At 34.9% G+C, this 23,956-nt stretch overlaps 5 protein-coding genes and 1 non-coding gene across 8 annotated transcripts in view; 4 read left to right on the forward strand and 2 right to left on the reverse strand.

Moving 5' to 3' along the window:
* The window catches only part of LOC104710172 (DNA replication licensing factor MCM5-like), a 7,993-nt gene extending 5,727 nt beyond the window's left edge, over nt 1-2,266 (forward strand). Inside the window, exons 11-18 of one of the 2 annotated variants that reach the window (XM_010426730.2) lie at nt 10-142; nt 231-326; nt 461-552; nt 638-728; nt 822-931; nt 1,009-1,138; nt 1,675-1,776; nt 1,856-2,266. In XM_010426730.2, the coding sequence (XP_010425032.1) occupies nt 10-142; nt 231-326; nt 461-552; nt 638-728; nt 822-931; nt 1,009-1,138; nt 1,675-1,776; nt 1,856-1,939 (838 nt within the window). In that variant the 3' untranslated portion in view covers nt 1,940-2,266. The remainder of the gene's footprint in view (nt 1-9; nt 143-230; nt 327-460; nt 553-637; nt 729-821; nt 932-1,008; nt 1,139-1,674; nt 1,777-1,855) is intronic. The other variant, XM_010426729.2, reaches the window with a different exon arrangement.
* On the reverse strand, nt 5,533-6,254 carry LOC109126334 (protein STRUBBELIG-RECEPTOR FAMILY 2-like). Its single transcript, XM_019229839.1, has 4 exons — nt 6,068-6,254; nt 5,832-5,988; nt 5,651-5,765; nt 5,533-5,552 (listed from the first exon to the last, which is right to left on the reverse strand). The coding sequence occupies exons 1-4, from the start codon at nt 6,157-6,159 to the stop codon at nt 5,533-5,535; spliced, it is 384 nt and encodes a 127-aa protein (XP_019085384.1). The 5' UTR covers nt 6,160-6,254.
* On the forward strand, nt 7,048-14,622 carry LOC104710173 (cullin-associated NEDD8-dissociated protein 1). Of its 2 annotated transcripts, none has more exons than XM_010426731.2 (28): nt 7,048-7,246; nt 7,663-7,731; nt 7,834-8,003; nt 8,176-8,383; nt 8,634-8,799; nt 9,048-9,177; nt 9,324-9,438; nt 9,645-9,802; nt 9,890-10,013; nt 10,178-10,228; nt 10,307-10,389; nt 10,484-10,568; nt 10,642-10,743; nt 10,834-10,932; nt 11,068-11,178; nt 11,299-11,382; nt 11,465-11,605; nt 11,685-11,777; nt 11,912-12,033; nt 12,125-12,287; nt 12,378-12,617; nt 12,744-12,992; nt 13,076-13,252; nt 13,356-13,502; nt 13,601-13,717; nt 13,804-13,972; nt 14,062-14,139; nt 14,233-14,622. In XM_010426731.2, exons 2-28 carry the CDS (start codon nt 7,696-7,698, stop codon nt 14,466-14,468), a joined length of 3,654 nt encoding a protein of 1,217 aa, XP_010425033.1. In that variant the 5' UTR covers nt 7,048-7,246; nt 7,663-7,695; the 3' UTR covers nt 14,469-14,622. The 2 variants fall into 2 exon arrangements, with proteins under 2 accessions (XP_010425033.1, XP_010425034.1); XM_010426732.2 differs by having other exon boundaries at nt 7,050-7,251.
* LOC104710174 (survival of motor neuron-related-splicing factor 30) lies at nt 15,121-17,799 on the reverse strand. Its single transcript, XM_010426733.2, has 8 exons — nt 17,576-17,799; nt 17,092-17,160; nt 16,375-16,500; nt 16,175-16,257; nt 15,990-16,065; nt 15,741-15,917; nt 15,530-15,658; nt 15,121-15,452 (listed from the first exon to the last, which is right to left on the reverse strand). The coding sequence occupies exons 1-8, from the start codon at nt 17,651-17,653 to the stop codon at nt 15,288-15,290; spliced, it is 903 nt and encodes a 300-aa protein (XP_010425035.1). The 5' UTR covers nt 17,654-17,799; the 3' UTR covers nt 15,121-15,287.
* Nucleotides 18,830-20,541, forward strand: LOC104710175. The gene is made up of 2 exons (XM_010426734.2): nt 18,830-19,455; nt 19,907-20,541. Exons 1-2 carry the CDS (start codon nt 18,902-18,904, stop codon nt 20,322-20,324), a joined length of 972 nt encoding a protein of 323 aa, XP_010425036.1. The 5' UTR covers nt 18,830-18,901; the 3' UTR covers nt 20,325-20,541.
* On the forward strand, nt 20,635-20,707 carry TRNAA-AGC. The gene has a single exon. It is a non-coding gene; the product is annotated as a tRNA-Ala (tRNA).

Consider the following 23,956-nt stretch of genomic DNA (forward strand, 5'->3'; position numbering starts at 1 on the left):
TTTTTCTAGGGTTGCTATACATGAAGCAATGGAGCAGCAGACAATCTCCATTGCAAAAGCTGGAATAACAACTGTCCTTAACTCTAGAACCTCGGTGCTTGCTGCTGCTAACCCGCCATCTGGTCGATATGATGACCTTAAGGTTTGAAATCTGATATTCTTTGTCAACATGATGTTTTCCTGATTCTTGTTTGCAATATTCTTAGGGGACGGTTTTTTTGGGTTTGCAGACTGCACAGGACAATATTGATTTGCAAACAACAATTCTTTCTAGATTTGATCTTATCTTCATTGTCAAGGACATCAGGAAATATTCCCAAGACAGGGTAAGCAAGCAAAGAAACACTTCGTTCAGAAATTTAATGTAGTACAGAGAGAAACAGAGATTAACCACGTAGATCACTGTGAGTGGGAATGTTTGCTTCCTTACATGATTAATGTTGGAATCATCATTTGACAGGAAATAGCCAGCCATATTATAAGGGTTCATGCATCTGCGGAAAAATTTTCGGGTGAAAACACAGATGCTAAAGAAGATAACTGGCTCAAAAGGTATGATTTCATTCGCCAAGACAACTTGTTCTTGCATATTTCTATTCGAAACTATGACTTTAAGATTTAATGGTCGTCACATTAGGTATATACAATACTGTCGGGCAAGGTGCCATCCTCGTCTCTCAAAAGCCGCTGCTGAGATTCTGCAGCAGAAATATGTCACGATCAGAATGGTAATTGTCATCACATTAGAACATTTGACAATAAGATGATAAAAAGAAAAAAAAAAAAGTTGGTCTCTCAATATAAAATTTTCCGTTAAACAGGATATGAAGAGACGTGCACATGAAACAGGAGAGGCTGCTCCGATACCTATCACAGTGAGACAACTCGAAGCTATTATCAGACTGAGTGAGTCACTTGCAAAAATGAGACTGTAAGTAATCTTATGAACATAGATATTCCTGAAACTTGATGGGATGTGCCGTGCATTGACATTGTTAAATATGTCAGGTCACACGAGGCCACAGAAGATGATGTAGGCAAAGCCTTTAAACTTTTTGATACCTCAACCATGGATGCAGCAAGATCAGGGATAAATCAACAGATAAACATAACAGGCGAAATGGCTAATGAGATCAAGGTTAGTTCTTGTGGGAAGAAATAATCCAGTCATATCTTTAGATTTTGGTTGGAGATGTAATCACTCGATTGTTTTGGTGTGAAAANAAAAAAAAAATTGGTCTCTCAATATAAAATTTTCCGTTAAACAGGATATGAAGAGACGTGCACATGAAACAGGAGAGGCTGCTCCGATACCTATCACAGTGAGACAACTCGAAGCTATTATCAGACTGAGTGAGTCACTTGCAAAAATGAGACTGTAAGTAATCTTATGAACATAGAGATTCCTGAAACTTGATGGGATGTGCCGTGCATTGACATTGTTAAATATGTCAGGTCACACGAGGCCACAGAAGATGATGTAGGCAAAGCCTTTAAACTTTTTGATACCTCAACCATGGATGCAGCAAGATCAGGGATAAATCAACAGATAAACATAACAGGCGAAATGGCTAATGAGATCAAGGTTAGTTCTTGTGGGAAGAAATAATCCAGTCATATCTTTAGATTTTGGTTGGAGATGTAATCACTCGATTGTTTTGGTGTGAAAAACAGCAAGCTGAAACACAGATAAAGAGAAGAATGGGGATTGGAGCTCGGTTATCAGAGAGAAGACTTATAGAAGATCTGGCTAGGATGGGAATGAACAATTCAATGGTACCTAAGCTAACGTCTTTGTTGTTTAATTTTCAGTAAACCGACTTGGGGTTTGAGTATGTGAATGTTAAAATTGCAGGTGAGGAGGGCTTTGTTAATAATGCACCAGAGAGGTGAAGTTGAGTACCAGCGAGAGAGACGTTCCATTGTCCGCAAAGCTTGATCGTCTAAGGCACACAATCTCAGGATAATTCAACGATAACAAAACCAAAAAAAAATATATTTAGCATTATTAAGTTAAACTTGTAGGCTAAAAATATACTTAATGCTTTTCAATACAGTTCGTTAATAGTGCTCGAGTTGTCTATTTTCAGTTTTAAGAATAATTAATGAGAGTTATTAGAGGAAGTATATCAGAACAATGTCCATAAAATATAAGTCTAGTTAGTAAGGTCCAAGTTCTTGTTTTCCCTATGTCGTAAATTATTTTGTGTAGTTTGAAAGTTAGCTAGGCTGTATATGATGATTTCATCTTATGATCGAAAATATATTGCACGGAAAACAAAGAAAGCAATAAAGTTATTGTATGAGAATTCTTGCTCTTGCATATATTCTTGTAATGTGATATGGGATATATATGCAATGCCATGCATCATCAAAAGGAGTTCAGATTTTAAGATGTTATGTTCCTCGTACGTTAAAACTTCAATAGTTACGTATTGTGGTGATTAAAAAAAAATTCGTGGTAGATAACACAATTAGTATGTGGCTTCTTGTCTCGAGCCACGACTTTGCGTATGCTGTTTTAACTTGTGTAGACTGTATAGGTAAAAATAACACGATATTTCTAACAAAAACCTTGTAACAATCGAACTTTGAAACTCAAAATTCAAAAATGACATACTTTAGGGGGTATTCAACTTTTTTTTTTTAGGATTTTGTAAGATTTTAATATTTTAGAATTTTGTAAGATTTAGGAGATGTTTAGGAGATTTGATTGTGTTTTAGATTTATTTTTATTTTTCTTTTAGAGAATAAAATGTGATTCTATGAGATTTTATTAGTAAACTGTGTGTGATTTTAAAATATTTTGCTATAGATTTCTATCTATATACTTATTTAAGCAACCCTTTAAACAAATAACCCTACTTCATGTAAAATATTACACAAAATGCCACTGTATTTTAATACAAAATATAATAACAGAATTTTAATATTAATTTGTTGTAACCTGAAAATAATTATCTAAAAAATAGTAATTATTAATTTATTAGATTACAAGAAATCATTAATAAAATAATTTCGAAATTATTTAATAAAATAATAATAAAATTATTTCGAAATTATGTAATAAAATAATTAAACAGATTCTATTTATTGTTTCAGAAATCTATGAAACAATAACAAACTATTTAGAAAATTATAAAACTTAAATTTATTTATAAAACTAAGATTAAATATTTACATATCTAAATCATTTAGTAATAACAAATATATATTAAAATTAGGATACAACATTGTTTATATTTTTAAAATATATCTATATACTTATTTAAGCTATGTTGTTAAAAATTTAACCAGTTCTGATGTGACATATTACGAAAATGCTATTATATTTTAATTATTCTAATAACTAACAAAAGAAAAGTTTAGATTTGTTTACAAAATAATAAAACTCTATTTATTGTTTCATAAATCTTAGGAAATAATAACAAACTATTTAATTGGCTAAAACTTAATTGTTTATACACAATATTCACTATATAAACAATACTAAGTGTATAATATTGATAATATACATAACCTAATTGTAATTTTCACCTATAAAATTAATATACAACATGTTATACCAATAACTTCAATTTGTAAATTTGGTATATTAAGATCTCTAAACACGATCACATCAATTTGTAATACCAAATCACGGGTCAATACATGTTTTGTTGGATTTTTTTGGCTTTACCGAATGTATAATTAACGAATTTGATATTGCACCAAACCAAAATAGTAGTACCAACTACGGGTCGAAATCAGAGTATGACCTTAAGTAAATTAAATATATGATTTTATAAAATATATAAAATTAATAAATTTTCTACTATTATTTTGTAACAAACAAATCCAAATTTACATAAATATTTCCTCACGCTGGTAACATTATTCTACAAAATATTAACGTGTATTTATGAGTCGGGTAATAAAACGGGTAATGAGACGGGTAACGAGACGCTCAAAAATTAAATTAATATCCGATACTCGATCATTATTCATGGATAATATAATTATTCTACCCTTCACTCGACTCTAAAGCTGCGGGTACCTTTTTTCGGGACGGATACAAACCGAAAACGGGTCTAATACGGGTATCGGTAGTTATTTCCAGGCCTACCTATTAATAGTTTAATATGAATCAAAATTCACCATATAGTACTATATTATATAACATGTAAATGAATGATACAACATAAACATAATATTAACAAATAACAAAATAAAAAAAAAATTCCTAGTACCTTTAGCAAGATTCTGGTAGTTATCAACAGTGACTCAGTAACAGGGGCAATGGAGTACTACTCCGCTTATGTTAAAGATGTTCTTAACTAGATTCAAATCAGACACAGTCGACAGATTCTGCAACTCAAGCCTTAGGGAGTGGTCACAGAATATAGGAATAAGATCCTTGATGATTTGTATGAGGTACTCTTCTCCCTGACTATTCAATGCTCAGTTTAATCCTGGAGATGCTTCTTGAGAGACACTTCATATGGTTTCTCTTGTGTCAGGTCAAGGCATCTTTGAACCAGCGCTTGATAGAACTGAGAAATGAAGACACTCTGTCTTTGCAACACCACGTACAAGCAGTTGCCCCCATGGTTCTCCAGCAATATTCTCCTGAAACCATTGAGCCCATGGTAGTTGATATCTCCATGGCCATTTCATTGCTAACAAACAAGAAATCTCGGGATCTGATCATGATCCTCAACTCCAAAAGATGCGTTAGGATAAAGAATCTCTGCCTGGGGATTTGCAGTGAGTGCAGGCCCGGCTTAAAGCTAGGGCGAGAGGGGCGGATGCCATGGGACAAAAAAAATTTTTTGGGAAAAACTTAAGTATTTGGGGTCCAAAAAAAAAATGAAAAAAAATTTCTATACTGAAAAAAGTCCAAAAAAATCTATACGCCTAGGGACAAAATTTTTTTTGAGACGGGACTGAGTGAGTGCAACAGCTTCTGATATATGTATTTTTGATGTTTTACAGATTCCTAGATAGGCTTGTTTCAGAGCTGGAGGAGAAGAAGCACCGTGAAGTGAAGCTAAGAGAGAGCTTGAAAGATGTGGGTAGAAGATGCATGGAGCTGCATAATTCACTTTCGTCTATATGGCCAAAAAAGGTAAGCTCATGTTTTCAAAAAACTTTACTTTTGTTTTGGCTAAAATGTGAATTACCAGTGTCAGATTTATCAGAAATTTGGAATTGGAAGGGGATAGTAAACAAATTTTGTTGTTGAATACATGAAGCTGCACTTTCGAAAACAAGAGAACTGAAGGAGCTTTGTGAGTCAAGTCTCTCTTCCATGTTTGATGGAAGACCTGTGAATATAAGAGGAGAGATCAATACATTGTTGAACGCTGGAGTTTCTGCTTAGTTTGATCTTTGGGATTGGCTAGAAAACTTAGTTTCGGAACACCAAGTGAACCCTGTTTCTTACTATAGGATCTTGCCTTGGTTCAAACTCTTTTTTATTTATTTCTATCATGTACTAAGAAACATCCTTTTACAAAGACTAATATGTGTATTATCACCATATGCTAACTATTATATCGACAGTAAAGTATCTGTGCATGAAAAAGAGATACAGAAAATGATGAAGAGGAGAGGTAGCTGAAGGTAGGTGAGGAGATGAAGCGTGTGCATGTTGAGCAGAAAGATTTACTAAAAGGGTCGGTCTTGTCTGCTACACTACTGCTTGCTTCCTTGTTCTGTTTCTGTATCAGTGCAGTGAGTGCTTCCACTATTTCTGAAACCGCTGGTCTGAACTCTTTCTCGACCTGCTTATGAATGAATGATTAGTTGTAATGTAATGATCCTGAGTGAAGAAGCTCTAGCGAGAATACCTGAGTGCATAGGGAGATAATGTCTGCGTATTGTGAGGCGACTCTTGAAGAGAATGTGCCGGCTATGTCTCCATCAATCATCTGCTCTAAGCTTCGCCTGTCATGAAGTCTGGTTGATGCCCATTTCACCAGTAGCTGTTCTCCTCGGGGTCGTGAACTGCAACATCCATCAGAATATGTTAACAGCTTAGCTTAGCTATCAATGATTAGTATTAGTATGTGAAATGCTTGCGTACCTGTCAAATGCTTTCCTTCCTGTTAACAGTTCCAAGAGTAGCACTCCCAGTGCATAAGTCACTCTTTGTGCCACTGCTTCCTGGTTGTCCATGTTCTGGTGCTATGTAGCCAGTGTTTTGTATCGCTATCTCTGATGCCTGCTCTTTATCTCCACTCATTAGGTCTCTCTCAGTAAAATAATCAAGTGAATCAAAGTGTCATGAATGAAAACAATCTAAAAAAAAAGTATAGCACTGCATCATGCAAAATTGCAGTACAAAACGCTTGCTTCTCTCTCTCACGAAGGACTCATCAAAGAAGAAGAAGGTCATCAAAGAAGGAAGGACAAGAGGATAGACAAAAGGCAGTAACTAATCAACACGTTCATCATCCTGATTACGACCAGATGAAAAATCAGATTAAGGCCGTGAAGGCAAAAGAAGAGGGAGAACTACAAAGACTAGTTCAACCAAGGTTTCCTGATGAAGACCAGATGGTAAATCAGATTAAGGCCGTGAATGCAAAAGAAGAAGAACAACGAAGATTAGCATTCTAAAAATTCTTTTTATGAACAACGATCTTTTTATGAAATCCTTCAACTAAAAGTAAAAAAAAAAATCTCCTAAAATCATTCAAAGTAGCATTCTAAAAAAAATTATGATATTTTGAATAACAAGAGATTTAAAGTTAGTTTTATAAACTATTGATTGAATAACAAGAGATTCTGAATTATTTTAAAGGATTTTATATAAAATTTTAGTTGAATAACGTATGATTTCATGAGATTTTTTAAAATCCTCAATTGAATAATAAAAGATTTTATGAATACTTTTAGAATCCTTAAAAAAACAAGTTGAATGCCCCTTTAGTAATCGGTTAATGTTGAAAAAAACAAAGTAATTGGGTCAAGCCCATTTACCAATAACCGACTAACTAGTCCCATATTTATATATCTCACAACGACGGCCCATTTATATATTTTTTTTTATCAGCTTCACATCTCATAGGGAAAGAGAGAGAAGAAAGGGAGAGAAATCAAGCTTCACGACGAGTACGGAAAATTACAGTATCATCTCCTCCCATCTTTTTACTTTCTTGAGGTCTCTTCTCTCCGCAACATCAATCACCACTTGATCGGAACTCTCGGCGTTCTCTTTCGTCTCCGACGTTCTCTCTCCCGTCGATTTCAATCTTCTCAGGTTTAGTTAGGGTTTCCTCTTTCTTTCTTTTTTCCGCTTTTTGTTTTATGTGCGGCATCGAAAAGTCTGATGATTTTGTTTTAGCGTTTAATTCTTTTGGTCTTCGTAGTCGTACTCGTAAGTATTAGGGTTTTGGTGGCGACGATACTTTTGATTTTATCGAACTTCTTCTTTGTGATCTTTGATTAATCCGAAGTTTTTCTTAGGGATTTTAATTAGGTTTTGTTACCGGGAGAGAATGAAGTCCTCCTTCGGTGCTTCTTCTTTGTACTTCTGACTTCGTTTCATACGTTTTGACCTCTGTGGATAGTTTGATAGAGTGACATTGCTCTGAATAACGCGTTATTGTCTAATGAGTGTTTGATTCTCTTTTTACTGTGTAAAGAAATTGATTTGAGATCCTTGTTTGATTGCAGTTTGAAGGGGTGAATTGGTAAGGTCAAGCCAAGATGGCGAACTTACAAGTGTCTGGGATAATCGAAAAGGTCTTTTTCTCATCATCTGTTTCAAGTTAGGCTTAATTTTGTTTTTGAGTATGTTCGCTTTTCTGATTTCTGTAATTTTTTTTTTTTTGTTTAAATGTTTAGATGACTGGTAAAGATAAAGATTACAGATATATGGCAACCTCTGATTTGCTTAATGAGTTGAATAAGGAGTCCTTTAAACTTGACCCGGACTTGGAGATGAGATTGTCCAGTATCATTCTGCAACAGCTCGATGATGTGGCTGGTGATGTTTCTGGATTGGCTGTTAAATGGTTAGCTTTCTTCTCTTTGAAACTTATGACCCACAGCTGATGTTATATAACTGGCATTCAATTGCTGTGTCTGTATTGTGATATCTGTAATGCAGCTTTGTTTTTCTTGGCGGTGAGCCTTTTCTAATCTAACTGATCTGTTGTTGACCTTTGATGTGTGATTTTGTTCCAGTCTTGCTCCATTGGTGAAGAAGGTTGGAGAAGAACGAATTGTCGAAATGACTGGCAAATTATGTGATAAACTACTGCATGGGAAGGACCAGCATCGTGATACCGCAAGCATAGCTCTCAGGACTGTTGTCGCCCAAGTTGCTCCTTCGCTTGCTCCTTCTATTCTTGTTACTCTTACCCCACAAATGATAGGAGGGATAAGTGGCCAGGTTAGTGTTTGGGAGCCTGCTCCTCTTTTTAGATTGCTCATGCCACAGTGCCTAGGGTCTTACACAATTTCAGGATGCCTGTAGAATTACATTTCAAAAGACAAAATCAGGCAGATAGATCTATTGGAAATTGAGTTGATTTTATGTAATGTTTTTTTGGAGTTCATACAGTTTAATAACTCCTGAATAAACTTTTGTAGACTAGAGCACAGTATACGCATATAACAATGTTTTCTTCTTGCTTCTGAAGGGAATGAGCGCAGGGATTAAGTGTGAATGTCTTGAGATCATGTGTGATGTTGTTCAAAAATATGGAAGTTTAATGGCGGATGATCATGAGAAGCTATTGAACACATTGTTATTGCAATTGGGCTGTAACCAAGCCACAGTCAGGAAGAAGACTGTTACATGCATTTGTAAGTTCACAAAATTGAGTCAATAATATTGCTGGCTAGTTCTGTCATGTTTTAATCTGACGGGGCTTTAGTAGTAGCTTTCTTCATATTTTTTAGAAATAGGGATTGCAGTTGTTTGTGTCAATTCTTGTGATATCAATGCTGGTTCAAATGATACATTCAGTGATGCTTTATTTGCCAGTCTTATATAGAATTCTTAATTCGATGGTATGTATTCTCTTTTAAGTTTATTTTTTCTGTGGTGTCAGCATCTCTTGCTTCCAGTCTGTCTGATGATTTGCTCGCAAAAGCAACAGTTCAAGTTGTGAAAAACCTAAGTAATAAGAATGCAAAATCGGAGATTACACGCACCAATATTCAAATGATTGGAGCTTTATGGTACTTCTTGTCTATCCTTTTATATTGTTTTGAAATTTCTTAAAATTTCTAGTCTTGTAGTTTGCTTCTGTTAGTGGTGCTTGTCCTACGCATCTACGACTAAGCTTCCTATGGTTGTGATGGTATTTAATGTGTTTTTGTTTCAGCCGTTCTGTTGGATATCGATTTGGGACTCATCTAGGTAACACTGTGCCAGTATTAATCAAATACTGCACCAGCGCTTCAGAAAATGACGAGGAGCTCCGCGAGTATAGCTTACAGGTCTCATGCATGATTCTCTTTTGATATTATTTCCTCACTAGGCGTGCAGTTTTAGTTTTCTCATCTAATTACTAAACAGACAATTACTTAGGCGTCTGTAGTCTCTTTTCGTTTTCTGTGTTATTAAGTTGGTATTTTAATCTTAGCTTCAATAAAAGTGATATAAAAAATGTAGATAACATGTCCATTCTGAAATTTGACTGCAGGCACTTGAAAGTTTCTTGCTACGTTGTCCAAGGGACATCTCACCATATTGTGATGAAATTTTAAATCTCACTTTGGAATATATTAGTTATGACCCAAATTTTACTGACAACATGGAGGAAGATACTGATAGTGAGACTCTTGAAGATGAAGAAGATGAGTAAGTTCTAGTTCAATCATTAGAACAGTAACTTAGCTCCTTATGGTACACCATTATCTCAGTGACATTAGTCTTTTTTTCTCACAGCGAGAGTGCAAATGAGTACACAGATGATGAGGATGCTAGCTGGAAAGTTAGGAGAGCTGCGGCTAAATGCTTAGCTGGATTAATCATGTCCCGTTCTGAGATGCTCTCTAAAGTATATCAAGAGGTATATCTTTTTTCTGTAATGATTGAGACGATTTAATCTTTGATGACAAGAATCACTTTCTTGAAGAGATTTTCTTTCATTTTACTTTTTGATTAAACAAGAAACAAGAATCTACAGTAGTCTTTATTGTTCAGGAGTTCAGTAATTAGTCTCTTCTTTTGCAGGCCTGCCCGAAACTAATTGATAGATTTAAGGAAAGGGAGGAAAATGTGAAGGTATGTAAAATAAATAATACTTTATTTTGCATTGCTACATGGTCGCTGATCTGATATCCTGAGGTACTATTGTTACAGATGGATGTATTCAACACATTCAATGATCTGTTACGGCAGACAGGAAATGTTACGAAAGGTCAAACTGACACCGATGAATCAAGGCAAATTTTCTGAAATCCTTTCACTCGAACAGTATGGACGGTTCTGTCACTACCGAAACCCTGCTAACTAAATATTTACCTTTTGTTGATGCAGTCCAAAATGGCTACTGAAGCAAGAAGTCTCAAAGATTGTGAAATCCATTAATAGGCAACTGCGGGAAAAGTCTGTTAAGACAAAGGTATGAAAGTGTTAAACATTCGTTTTGGCATGGTTCCTCTTTTATAGATTCATAAATTCTTACCTATCTGTAGGTTGGTGCATTCTCCGTTTTGAGAGAGCTTGTGGTTGTTCTGCCTGACTGCCTTGCTGATCATATTGGTTCACTTGTTCCTGGAATTGAAAGGGCGCTAAATGTTAGTGGATACCTAATGTACACTTTTTATGGACTGTCAGTGTTACTCTTTTTCAAGTGCTCATTTTTCATCTAATTTTTCCCTCTCCAGGATAAATCTTCAACTTCCAACTTGAAAATTGAAGCTCTTGTCTTCACAAAATTAGTCTTGGGATCACATGCGCCTCCTGTTTTTCATCCTTATATCAAGGTTCAGTCTATTGAAATTTGACCAAATTTTCAACGACTAGTGATGAGTCCATAGACTTCAAAACCCATTGTTCAAAAGTAAATGAAACTGATGACGGTTTCTTTGACTGACTCTTAAACTTTTATGTCATTCTAGGCACTTTCAAGTCCTGTTTTAGCTGCTGTTGGTGAACGCTATTACAAAGTGACTGCTGAGGCATTAAGGGTTTGTGGTGAACTCGTCAGAGTAGTTCGCCCAAGTACTACGGTGAGTATATACATTGAGATGTCATGTATACACTTACTGACTTCCAAAAGTTTGAACCATATACTTTACCCATGACTCACAGATTTTGCATCCACTAATATTTTTTCTTCTCTGGTTTAGGCGATGGGCTTTGATTTTAAACCATTTGTTCATCCAATCTACAATGCGATAATGTCTCGCTTGACAAATCAAGATCAAGATCAGGTCTGTGGCATGCAGATTGCTGTGTTTTTGTATTCGTAATTTTCTATCATATCCATTTCTTAATCTCTCTTCACTTCAACAGGAGGTCAAGGAGTGTGCTATCACCTGCATGGGACTTGTGATTTCAACATTTGGCGATCAACTGAGAGCAGAATTACGGTCATGCCTTCCTGTGCTTGTTGATCGAATGGGAAATGAAATCACTCGCCTCACTGCAGTAAAGGTTGTTCTTGTGCTTCTGTTGAAGCTTTTTTCATTAATTTGTTTTTAGCTCATGTATGTGATTATGTTGGTGCATGCAGGCATTTGCTGCCATTGCCACTTCTCCGCTGCACATTGATCTATCATGTGTCTTGGACCATTTAATTGCTGAACTGACGGGATTCTTACGTAAGGTATAATGAATTCTTACCAACATATCTTAATAGGCATGCAGTTTTCTTCTGTTTACTTTCTCATAGTTAGTGAAAAATTCCCTGAAGACAATATCTGGTATTTAGGCAATTTGTATTAATGTTTTGTGAAACAGGCTAATCGGGTTCTAAGGCAAGCAACACTGGTTACTATGAATACATTGGTAACAGCCTATGGTGATAAAATTGGTTCAGATGCTTATGAAGTTATTCTTGTGGAGCTTTCATCTCTGATAAGGTTTGTTTGCTTCTCTGATGAAATTCCCGTGATGTTACTTTCTAGGTTGGTGTTTTCATTAAAAAGGTTGACTTTCGTCTGTCTTTTTCAGTGTTTCGGACCTGCACATGACAGCACTTGCACTCGAACTCTGCTGCACTCTGATGACTGGAAAGAGTTGTAGTGAAAATATCAGTTTGGCTGTTCGCAACAAAGTTCTTCCGCAGGCACTAACTTTAGTTAAAAGCCCATTGCTCCAGGGTCAAGCACTTTTGGTAAGTTTTCTTTTGCTGATGGAATTTTTAAATACTGTACCTGATGTTAAAGACATAAGAAGACAATGTTTTCTTTGATGCTTGTCACAGGATCTACAAAAATTCTTTGAAGCTCTGGTGTATCATGCAAATACGAGTTTCTACACCTTACTGGACTCATTGCTATCTTGTGCTAAGACTTCACCTCAGTCTGGAGGTGTCCCAAAGCAAGCATTATATTCAATCGCACAGTGTGTGGCGGTTCTTTGTCTCGCAGCGGGTGATCAGAATTGTTCGTCTACAGTTAAAATGCTTATGGAAATCCTTAAAGATGACAGTGGCACAAATTCAGTAAGCACTTCAATTTTTTTTTTATGTTTCAGAGCCAGTATGGATTAGATTCAGGCATTTCTTACTTTGTAGATCTACAGCTATTTGAAGGTTTATTTTTTTTGTGCTGATGGTTTTCTCGTGCAGGCAAAACAACATCTTGCCCTGTTATCTCTTGGTGAGATTGGGAGAAGGAAAGATCTAAGTGCACATGCTGGCATTGAAACAATTGTCATTGAGTCTTTCCAATCTCCTTTCGAAGAAATAAAGTCTGCAGCATCTTATGCTCTTGGAAATATTGCTGTTGGCAATCTATCCAATTATTTACCTTTTATCTTGGACCAGATTGATAATCAACAGAAAAAACAATATATTCTCCTTCATTCGCTCAAGGAGGTATGTTTTCCTGAACAAGTATCCATATTATATTCTCAGAGTATATAAACGGCTTGATATCATATCTTGTTCCTTGGTTTCAGGTTATCGTGAGGCAGTCTGTTGATAAAGCGGATTTCCAGAATTCCAGTGTTGAAAAAATTCTCGCGTTGTTGTTCAACCACTGTGAAAGTGAGGAAGAGGGTGTACGGAATGTTGTTGCCGAATGCTTGGGAAAGATGGCTTTGATAGAACCTATGAAGCTGGTTCCTGCACTTCAGGTAGAGAATAACTTTAGAACAATTGCTCTATCTGTATTTTTTACTCATTTGCGCGGTCATACTTAGTGATGAATAATATTGTATTGTATTCTGAATTTTATAGGTGAGGACGACGAGTCCAGCGGCTTTTACTCGTGCGACTGTTGTGACTGCTGTGAAGTACTCTGTAGTGGAACGGCCTGAGAAATTAGATGATATCATCTTCCCTCAGATTTCTTCTTTCCTTATGCTGATTAAAGATGGTGACCGGGTAAGTAAACTAATTTAACCTCTTATGATAACAGCTTAAAACATCAATAAGCATTGCTGTGTGATCATAACTTCTTTTTGGTTCCATGGTTTATGCAGCATGTTAGGCGTGCAGCTGTATCAGCTCTGAGTACTTTTGCTCATTATAAACCAAACCTTATTAAAGGACTTCTACCTGAATTGTTGCCTCTTCTTTATGATCAAACCGTTATTAAGGTAAAAAACTTTAGGAAACTCTAGTGATTAATTTTAGAAGGTTTTCATATAATTCATTCATCTTCTGAGACGTTTCTGTTTTGCAGAAAGAATTAATTAGGACGGTTGATCTGGGCCCATTCAAGCATGTTGTTGACGACGGGCTTGAGCTGAGGAAAGCGGCTTTTGAGTGTGTATTTACTCTGCTCGATAGCTGTCTTGATCAAGTGAATCCTTCTTCGTTCATTGTTCCTTTCCTCAAATCCGGATTGGAAGGCAAGTGTTTCTGTCTTGCTCTTATGTTTAATTAAGGTTTCGGCGATTTTCTTGATTATTTTATATAATATGTATCCCTTTTTATGCAGATCATTATGATCTGAAGATGCTTTGTCATCTTATACTCTCCTTACTAGCAGATAAATGCCCCTCAGCTGTACTTGCTGGTATGTTTTATTATAGCTTCCAAAATCATTACTTCAGACCCGAAAAATAAAGGGAGTTTTTTTTTTTCTGATATGTCCTTGTGAATGTTTCAGTACTGGATTCCCTAGTGGAACCACTGCAAAAAACAATAAACTTCAAGCCAAAGCAAGATGCAGTGAAGCAAGAGCATGATCGTAATGAAGATATGATCAGAAGTGCTCTTCGTGCAATATCATCACTCGATCGTATAAGTGGGGTGGATTATAGCCATAAGTTCAAGAGCTTAATGGGTGACATAAAGAGGTCTGTTCCATTGTGGGAGAAGTATCAGACGATCCGGAACGAGTAGGTTTTTTTTTGTTTGTTTTGTGTATGTTGTTTCACTGCGATGATGATTTTCGGGTACAGCGAAAGAAAGAGTTGATAACATAACTCAGGCGGAAAATGGTTTTTATTGTCCGACAGAAAAGGAAATTTTTATTACCTACCTTCCTCATTGAACCTTTGTTTCTGTGTTGTTTTCTTTAATTTTTTTTTTTTTGGGTGACAATTTGAGCGGTTTTAAGTTTTAACTTAGTACAAATAGCAGGCCATCCTTTGTCTCAAAATATATTTCTGACGATGGTAACGACGTGAAGGCACTTTTTATCGATCAAAATAATGAAACAGCAAGCAGTCCAACTCTATCTTGGCCTTGTCCCTGGATTTAAATGGAATGACCTTTATTTTCAAAAGATGCAAATAAGCTTCCGTTCAAATTTGACATGTAATTTGGCAAAGTAAAATTTAACTAATAAAAGCTCTAGTTTATTATTTGCTCTATATGATGACTATGTACCGTCAAAACCTCATATGATAAAATTCTTTAAACTTCTATCAAACTTGTCTATATAACTTTAAACAATTATATTTCTAGCAGTTTGCAACTCGAAGGAGGAAAAACAACAAGAATGTTCGGTGACTGCTGTATTGGTCGGTCTATTTCATAGTCAACTCCAGCGTTAGAGATATAAGAAAATGAAACTACTCTTTAATCATATTACAAAAGAGCAGAAATCCACGGAAGTACGCGGGTTTAGGTCTTTTTTGTTTTGTGTTTAGAGGTTTTGCTGAAAAGACTATTAAGTAGCTGAAGAAAATCCTTGAAAAAAACATTTAAAAAAATCACTCATTCATCAGTGCCCTCACCATTACCAGACTTGAGATGAAGATGCTTCTCTCGCTTTTGGAAGTCTGTCAAACCTTTCCCACTCCCAGTCACACCCACTTTTCCAAATGGATCTTCTGGTGATTTGAATATACTCTCTTTCTTCCTCCCTGTGAAGAACCCTACCTGCTCAACCAAAACCCGTCTCAGAATCATACCAAAGAGTAAAAGCCATATAAATCCAGTTTCCGTGTTTAACAAACCTTTTTAGTTTTGGCTTTAGTTGTCTGAAACTGTTGCCAAGCATTTTGTTTCTTGTTCTGTACAACCTCGAGTTGCTCTTGCCTCGCCTTTGACTTGAATGCATGTATCTTCTTACGCTTTGCTATTTTCTGTAAGAAACAAGTGAGACCTCTTTACTAAGACCTCATGGGACCAAAAAGCTAAGGGGTGAGAAAAAGAATCTTGACTTACTACATCCTCTGGATCATTAGGATCAATTTTAAGCTTTGCTGGTACAGTTTTAGTTTGAAAGTCAGAACTCGCAGCCTGCTCAATCTTTCTTTTGAGAGCATTTTTGGTAGCTTCAGCTAATCTCTCAGCTTCCAAGAGAGCATTGTGCTCAATTGGCCTCACATTATCTGGATCAACCTAAATTATAAGAAGGCAACCTCGATTTAGTTATCTTAAAAAAAGCAAATAAAACTGGAATAGAAGCATTACCTCTTCCTTGTTTCCCCACTCATCATAAGCAACAAAATAGCCATTTACAGTATGTGCCTCGATGGTCGCATCATACCTGAACATTTAACTAATCAAACAAAGAAAAAAAAAAGGGGGGGAAAATACGTAAAGAATACAGTAGATACATCATGAATTACAAGAGACCCAAGAGTTTTCCAACATACCACTCGCCATCGTCACTAAAGACAGCTTGCACTTTTGTTCCAACAGGGAACTTACCCTCATGGATTGGGTCATTCCTTGAATCCTGAACAAACAACGGAATACAATCACATGTTAATAACCAAAATTATATGAAGTAGCTCTACATGGATCTAACTTCAAATGGTTATGAAAAGAGGTTAGATGACAGAGATAGACCAACCATCTTTTCCCAAGCAGCCTCTAAATCTGGTGATCCAGCAGTTTCCCCGGCACTAACTCCAGCATTGGACAGAGAGATCTCATTTTGCTTCGCAGTTGCAAGAAGTTCCTCTGTCAACGCAATCACCTATGTGGTAGAAACAAGTTTCAGCGATTGAGGATTTTTAACAGTATCACACAATATATATATATATGTTTTAAGATTTTCAGAAGTAAAACTTCAGGGATCGAACACGAGAAATCAGGAGACAGAAGCAGGCTGGCCATCATGACCCACACTAGCACACCTGCACAATAACCAAGATAGAAATGATGAATTCTTTGCTAACTCTCCTACTTTCATGTATACTCCAACAACTGCTTTTGGCTGAACCACACTCCAATGCCGGAGTTACATGGCACTCAAAAACATACTCACCTTTCAAACCAAACAAAACTCCACTGTATCCGATAGCTGTTAAAATGATGTTGCTATTTTGAACAACATGATGATTCCTTCAAAAGAGGGAGGGAACAGAAACATAAAGGGGACAATACACAAAACATATATTCTCAAGTACCCTAATCTTATTTAATGGTATATCTATGCCGAAGACATACAAATCGATTATTATTAACTCAAGCTAAATGAGACAAATAAAATGAAATCGGACAATACAGCAGAAAAGAATTGATCACACAAAACCATGATTAAGTGATTAAAAGTAGGACTGATCACCTCTTTAAGCTCCTTCTCCATGTCAGCATATTCCGAGTTTCTAGGGTCTTCTGACAAAAGCTGCCTAACCTGAGAACCAAAAGAGTGAGGAGAAGCAAGTACATGATCACATCCTATTAAAACTAAACCAAAAGATCATTCAATTTCACAAGCTATCTTCTTCCCCATTAGTAAGAAACAAACAAATCAAACTTTGAAACAGAATTCGAAATCCTAGTAGAGTGAATAATCCGTTTCAATCACATAAAAAGCTGATTAATTTCCAAAGTAAGAAGATACAATGAGACTTAACAACACTTGCTCGATTAACGAATCCCTAAAAAAAAAAAAAAACCATCCTTAAGAACCCTAACTCAAGGAACAATCACACAAAACAATAATCTTGGATCAAAATCAAGCAATCCATACTCAATTATTCTTCACTAATCTCTCAATTACACATACAAAAAAAAAATCATAAAACAGAGGAGAAGACAATTCGAACCTGTTCGAGCTGTTCTTTGTACGTAGAGAGATTCGAAGCTAACTCTTCGATACTCACTTCTTCTACTCCTCCTTCCATTTTTTAATCCGAACTCACAAAACTCGATCTCCTTTTCCTCTTCAGATAACTTTTTTTCTGATAGCTCTCTACACTGATCTCTCTCTTCGCCGATGATTCTTTGTTTGTCGCGAAGATATTTTAAGAGAACGAACAAAAAAGAGAAGACCCTTTTTTAATTCTAAAACAAAACTGCACGCCGTTTTTGCACCGTATGGGGATGATTCATGATTCTTTCTAGTTCGAAAACGCGCCGCGTTTTCTTAATTTTTAATTTGACCCTATACTTAATAACTCTCATAGATTTATCCCAAAATAAATGAATGTTTCAATATACCCCCCTCATACACAATTGAATCGGAGGAATAAGTGAAACCATCACAACTGAATATAATAAAGTGGCGATTTCTACACTATGGTTCTCACTTTCTACTTGGTTATTGGGGTTAGTCTCTTAAATCCTCACATCCTGCAAAATACCAATAAATTTTAACAAGAATTAGTTTAGCTACAAGCCTACAACTTGATATTGTTGTTGATTTGTTCGTAACAGAGTTTGCAAGTGTCTCATTCATAAAAAAAAATGTGAAATTTGAGCCTGGCTTTTTTATCTGAAATGTTCATTTATGTCTGAGGTTCAGATTTTGTTGTGTATACTATATATATATATATATATATATATATACTATCACTAATCTCTTCTGTTCAAACTATGTCATTGTGAATAATTTATCAGTGTATAAGTTTACACAAACCTCAATACCTCATATGTGACATTTACAAGCAACCTACTGGCAAAGGCCAACAACACAAAACATTGGAGCCGCCTCTAAATCCTGTTATTTCCATCATTTCATATTGATAACACATAGTAAGTTGTAGCTGATGTTTGAAAATTGTTTCAGCTCAATATCCCAATTAGAGAATGAAATACCCATAAACTTCACTCTGAGAAGTAGAGGCACTGAATGGCATCAAATTGAGTCTGTGCAGCTTACTGAGATTGGAGGTAAAAATGTTAAACGTGTCTCAGCATTGCATCAACCCCAATCCTCTTAAATAATGTTACGCCTAAATCAATTCTTTACCACAATTTCTCGATTCAGTTAAACCAAATTTTTAATACTGCTTACACTTTACAACAGTGGATTGCACAATAATTTATGTACATTTGGCTCTTTTAGGAAAATAATATAACCATCTATCATCGAGTCAACAAACAAAGATGAGATGATGAACTAAGAAGCATCAAAGCTGAATTCAAAAACAATGGCGATTTCTACATTACTCTCAATCTCTCCTCTCACTCTATCTTCTTCCTCATCAACAAAAACCCATCTCCTAACTACTAGGGTTTATTCATCATCTTCGACTTCTCCCAAATTGAATCAAAACAATCGTCGTTTTCTAGAGAGTCAAAGTTCCAGTCTTTGCCACCCATTACGCCGCAATTTCACCAGATTCTCTTCTTCTCCAGATGGGTTTCTCGGAAAAGCCAAAGAAGACGAAGAAGGAAACGAAATCATACAGCTTCCTTCAATTGGTGTGAACCCTGTGAAATTCGCGATATGCGTTGTGTTGTGGGCTTCGTTCTCTTTGCTTTGGTTTGCTAGGTCTGGAGATGCCAAAGCTGCTACTGATTCAATCAAATCATCGAGCTTTGGTCTCAGAATCGCCGCCACTCTTCGCCAATGTGGTTGGCCAGACGAAGCTGTTGTGTTTGCTTTAGCTACACTTCCTGTTATCGAGCTCCGTGGTGCTATTCCCGTTGGTTATTGGATGCAGCTAAAGCCTACGGTTCTCACTTTCTTCTCTGTTCTTGGGTTAGTCTCTCACACCCTGCATTAGTTTAGGCACATCTTTGATATTGTTGTTGATTTGTTCTCAGAACAGAGTTTGGAAGTGTCTCATTGGTGATAAAAAATGTGAAATTTGAGTCTGACTTTTGTCTGAAATGTGTTCGAGGGTACAACGTTTCTATTGTTTAGTTGATTCTATATGTGTGATAACTTGTGTGTGGAAATGGCAATGTGTCTTGTTTGAGGGTAAACGTTTCTGTTGTTTAGTTGATTCAATATTTTTAAACAAAGATTAACAGTGTTCTCAGTTCTGTTGAATATATGGTAGATTTGTGATAATAACATGTGTGTGAAAAATGCAATGTGTCTTGTTTGAGGAACACCTTTCTCTTGTTTAGTTGAATCTATGAGGTTGAATGAGATTTGAGTTTTATGTAGCAACAAGAAGTGACACTAATTTTGGGTTTTATGGCAGCAATATGGTTCCAGTTCCATTCATAGTACTTTACCTCAAAAAGTTTGCGTCTTTCTTGGCGGGTAAGAGCCAAACAGCTTCTAAATTACTCCACATTTTATTCAAAAGAGCTAAAGAGAAAGCTGGACCAGTGGAAGAGTTCCAATGGTTAGGGCTAATGCTCTTTGTAGCTGTTCCTTTCCCTGGAACCGGTGCGTGGACAGGAGCTATCATAGCATCGATCCTCGACATGCCGTTTTGGTCTGCTGTTTCGTCTAATTTCTGCGGGGTAGTGTTGGCTGGACTGTTGGTGAACTTGCTGGTGAATCTTGGTTTGAAACAAGCCATTGTGGCTGGTATTGCTCTCTTCTTTGTATCTACATTTATGTGGAGTGTTCTCAGGAACATTAGGAAGTCTATAAAACCATCTCTGCCTTGAATGGGTTATTAGATGTTTAGTTGTAGAAGAAGAGTTCTTCACATTATTGGTTCTTTTTTCTCTTCAACTGTTAATAATATTGTTTCAGGGATTTGTGGTTGTCTTCTTTACTCCAATTCACCCTTCTCATAAAATCTTTACTGTGTGATATTCAAATAATGTAAATTAGCATACTGATTTTCATTGAGAAGTTTAGAAGTTAGAACAAATGTACATTGAGATTTAGAGGTTAACAAATGTACAATGTAAATTTTCTATCATTATATAATACTTTATATATATAATGCACACTGTAGCAATTGACATCGATGGGGATGTAGCTCAGATGGTAGAGCGCTCGCTTAGCATGCGAGAGGTACGGGGATCGATACCCCGCATCTCCATCTTTTTAGTATTTTTTCATTATGTTGCTTTATATAGCGTAATAAAAGCCCAACACACAACCTTATTAGTTTTTTCCTGTCGTGTGGCTTTAGCGTTAAAGCGCAATTTATAATAGCCTTTTTTACGTTTTTGTTTTGTAAAAAAATGCAACGGTCATGAAGATAAGTTAATTTAAATTAAGAAAAATCATTAGGAGCGCAACGGCTAAAAATATTAACAACGGTCGAATTCTCTACTTCTCTATATAATAAAATTCAAGCTTTATTCTCTCGTCACAGCCAAAGAAAAAAAAATGTTTCAAAATTTAGTAAACATCTCTCTAATTTTTGTAAAACCGCTTTCTAGTTTATCTCTCTGCAAAAGTTTTTGATTAGCAAAGTTCAGTAAAATCGCTCTGCAAATTAGAATGTCGTCATGGCCTGAAGGTGAATGTTCCTCGGAGAGTGCTCGATTTCAAAGGTTACAATTATTTGTCTCTCCTCTCATCTCATTTGGATTAATCCATTTTAAGGTTCGAGCTCCTTTTTCTCTCTAAAGCCTCAAGTTAATAACGTAGATTTATTAATTACTGTATTCTATTTTAGTTGATCGATTTACTAAAGTTGCGCATATTCTTACTATATTTTTTTACTAGGATCGGTGGTCAAACGATCAATTACACTGTCGAGAGGGAAAAGACTTGTCGCACTCGGACCGCTCACTTTTAATAAGGTTAGTGTCTCATTTAATTACGAGTGCTTGTTATGAAATAATTATATGTAGGATGTTAGGTAGTAGTAACAGTGTAACACCCATTAAATTTCTCCAAAAATAAAATCATACACATTAGAATAAGATGGTATAGTCCAATTGATTATAGAGTGAGTGTTTTTTGTGAAAATAGTTATAAATGTGACTTCTCGTTGTCTGTAATCATTAATTAGCATGTTCAACTTATTTTTCACTCAGTTTAACAAAAAAATTTACTATCATTCATCACTTTAACCCCCAAATATTACCTAAATTACAGTATACTTTTTAGAATTTGCAGAAAATACAAAATTGTAAAAACAAATAAGGAAATGATATTTGTTGCAAAAAAATATTTATAGAAAATTTAGTGATTATTTAAGATTGAAAACAGATAGAAAAAAGTAACATCGTTTCTTTCATGATATATAGGAGTGTAAATAATAATACAAAAAGACCATATATCAACAGAGTAAATTAAAATATATCAACCAACCATAGCTGTATTTTGTTTTTGTCAACCAGATTAGCTGTATATAAAGTTAAAAACAATGACTCGATCGACAATTACGACAAGATCATATATCACTGTGAAATAAATATTTAAACAAATTGCAAATGGGAGTTGTTTAAGCAAATTTATATATCTTATATAATATGAGAAGGTTTTTTTCAACTTTTTCTAATAACATGAGACATGACTTCTTATATAGCTGACACATGTCCTCATTCTCAATTTAATTCAACTATAAATTAAAGAAACTTGAATAGATCCATCTCAATTCTCTAGCCAATAAGACATAAACTCATTTCCATTTTAATTCAAAACTACGGAGCAAAAAAACCAAAGAAACCAAAAAAATAGGCCCGTTTTCTAGCCAGCATGACTAATTAAAAAAATTAAATATAATATTTTTTTCCACGCCTCTCTGCTTCTACGAACTTGGCATCATTTCAAAGCATCAACTACATAATCTGAGAAGGTATTAATGTTTTACTTATGGTTAGTTGTCCCTCATTTCTCACATCATCATCAATTCTATCACCTGCTTTATTCCTCTTTGATGACCTAATTGGTTAAAAATCACATTATTTATTATATAGAAGTACTTAGATTTATCTTCCTCTACCAAATCTTTAATTATTTTTAGTTTTTTAATTTAGTATTATTTCATAGCAAAAATCTCTATAGTTTACTTTTGTTAAAGAAAAAGTAATCTATTTTACAAAAATCTATTTATTCTATTTTGTTTTTACGATTTATAAAATTTTTACTAATTTTTTTATCACAACCGGAACTTTATTACTTAACTATTTTTATCAGTTTCACATGTCAATATTTACTATATATTAAACTATAATAAAGTAGAGTTGTGCAAAATTGTCATTTTGGCACCCCTCTATTTTTTTTAACATGTGTCATTTTTTCAATTTTAATGAAATAAAAAGACACATTATTGCTACTCTAAAACTAATTTGTCTACACACATTTTTTAATTTGTTACATTTTATTTGTTCAGTTTCTTTAGATTTACATTTACTTCTCCCAATCAATTACCTTTATGACATTATGGGTGGATGTTTTCCTTTGTTCAAATTGTTCATGTTGCAATAATGCATATGACCAAATTAATTACAATTATTATGCTTTATAACTGTATTTATTGCCATGAATGTGATTACTCATAATAATGTGTCAATGAAATTCCTTACAAACTTCAAACAATGTTTAGCTATATATCTTTCTTTCCCAATCATTTCCTGTGGTATTTTTTCTTAATATTATTTATTATGAAGTTTTTAAAAAAAAACATGAATGATGATTAACAGATTAATTTCTCTAGGACTATTTGAAGAAATCGTTTACAAAGCCATGTCAATGTTTTTTTTTTTTTGGCATCAGAGTCTTGTCAGGATTTTTTAGCCTCTTTCAAAGGATTATGTTTTATGATAGTCATGATTTAAAGTTTTTGCATTATTTTGTAATGTGATTTTTTTTAACTTTCAAACTATAGTTGGAAGTCTTAAGTGATGAAGATGAGCCTAATGCTTGACTCCTAAAGCACAGTCTCTTTGGCTTTGAACATTCACTTATAATATTATAGTTACGTCCCTTAGATTTCTCCTCTTAAGTCCTCTGATCTTCAACTACAATATATTTCTAAGTTTATGTTTTGTAAATTTGCTTTGTTTTTCATTTTCAAAAGTTCTTTATCCCCATTACAAAAAAATATTTTACTTTGCATATTGATAAAAATATTGAGCTTAATTTTACCGTGTAATGCATATATATAAGGTCAAAAGATCACATATTTCTTTATGTCTCTCTTTGGAATCACTTCCCAAACTTTACAACATCTTTTTGCATTACACGAAAAAATATTACAAAGACCTATTGTAAAATATTTAATATATACATATATATACATATATATATATATCCACATATTGTAACCTCAATACTTTCATCAAAGACATATGTCAATCATTAAAAGTGGTCTTTTTTTTTTTTTTTTTTT

This window comes from Camelina sativa, chromosome 9 (assembly GCF_000633955.1).
Source record: "Camelina sativa cultivar DH55 chromosome 9, Cs, whole genome shotgun sequence".
Classification (NCBI taxonomy): domain Eukaryota; kingdom Viridiplantae; phylum Streptophyta; class Magnoliopsida; order Brassicales; family Brassicaceae; genus Camelina; species Camelina sativa.

Excerpts from the sequence above, each read along its gene's own strand:
- LOC109126334 (XM_019229839.1), bottom strand. The coding sequence starts at position 6,159 with ATGGACAACCAGGAAGCAGTGGCACAAAGAGTGACTTATGCACTGGGA. Across the intron at positions 5,989-6,067 it reads GGAAGGAAAGCATTTGACAG|TTCACGACCCCGAGGAGAAC; the intron begins GTACGCAAGCAT and ends TGGATGTTGCAG. Across the intron at positions 5,553-5,650 it reads AGACAAGACCGACCCTTTTA|ATACTTTACTGTCGATATAA; the intron begins GTAAATCTTTCT and ends TTTCATGCACAG.
- LOC104710173 (XM_010426731.2), top strand. The coding sequence starts at position 7,696 with ATGGCGAACTTACAAGTGTCTGGGATAATCGAAAAG. Across the intron at positions 11,383-11,464 it reads CAAATCAAGATCAAGATCAG|GAGGTCAAGGAGTGTGCTAT; the intron begins GTCTGTGGCATG and ends TCACTTCAACAG. Across the intron at positions 11,778-11,911 it reads TGACGGGATTCTTACGTAAG|GCTAATCGGGTTCTAAGGCA; the intron begins GTATAATGAATT and ends TTTGTGAAACAG.
- LOC104710174 (XM_010426733.2), bottom strand. The coding sequence starts at position 17,653 with ATGGAAGGAGGAGTAGAAGAAGTGAGTATCGAAGAGTTAGCTTCGAAT. Across the intron at positions 16,066-16,174 it reads TTTAGTGACGATGGCGAGTG|GTATGATGCGACCATCGAGG; the intron begins GTATGTTGGAAA and ends TTAAATGTTCAG. Across the intron at positions 15,659-15,740 it reads CTAATGATCCAGAGGATGTA|AAAATAGCAAAGCGTAAGAA; the intron begins GTAAGTCAAGAT and ends TGTTTCTTACAG.
- LOC104710175 (XM_010426734.2), top strand. The coding sequence starts at position 18,902 with ATGGCGATTTCTACATTACTCTCAATCTCTCCTCTCACTCTATCTTCT. Across the intron at positions 19,456-19,906 it reads ACTTTCTTCTCTGTTCTTGG|CAATATGGTTCCAGTTCCAT; the intron begins GTTAGTCTCTCA and ends GTTTTATGGCAG.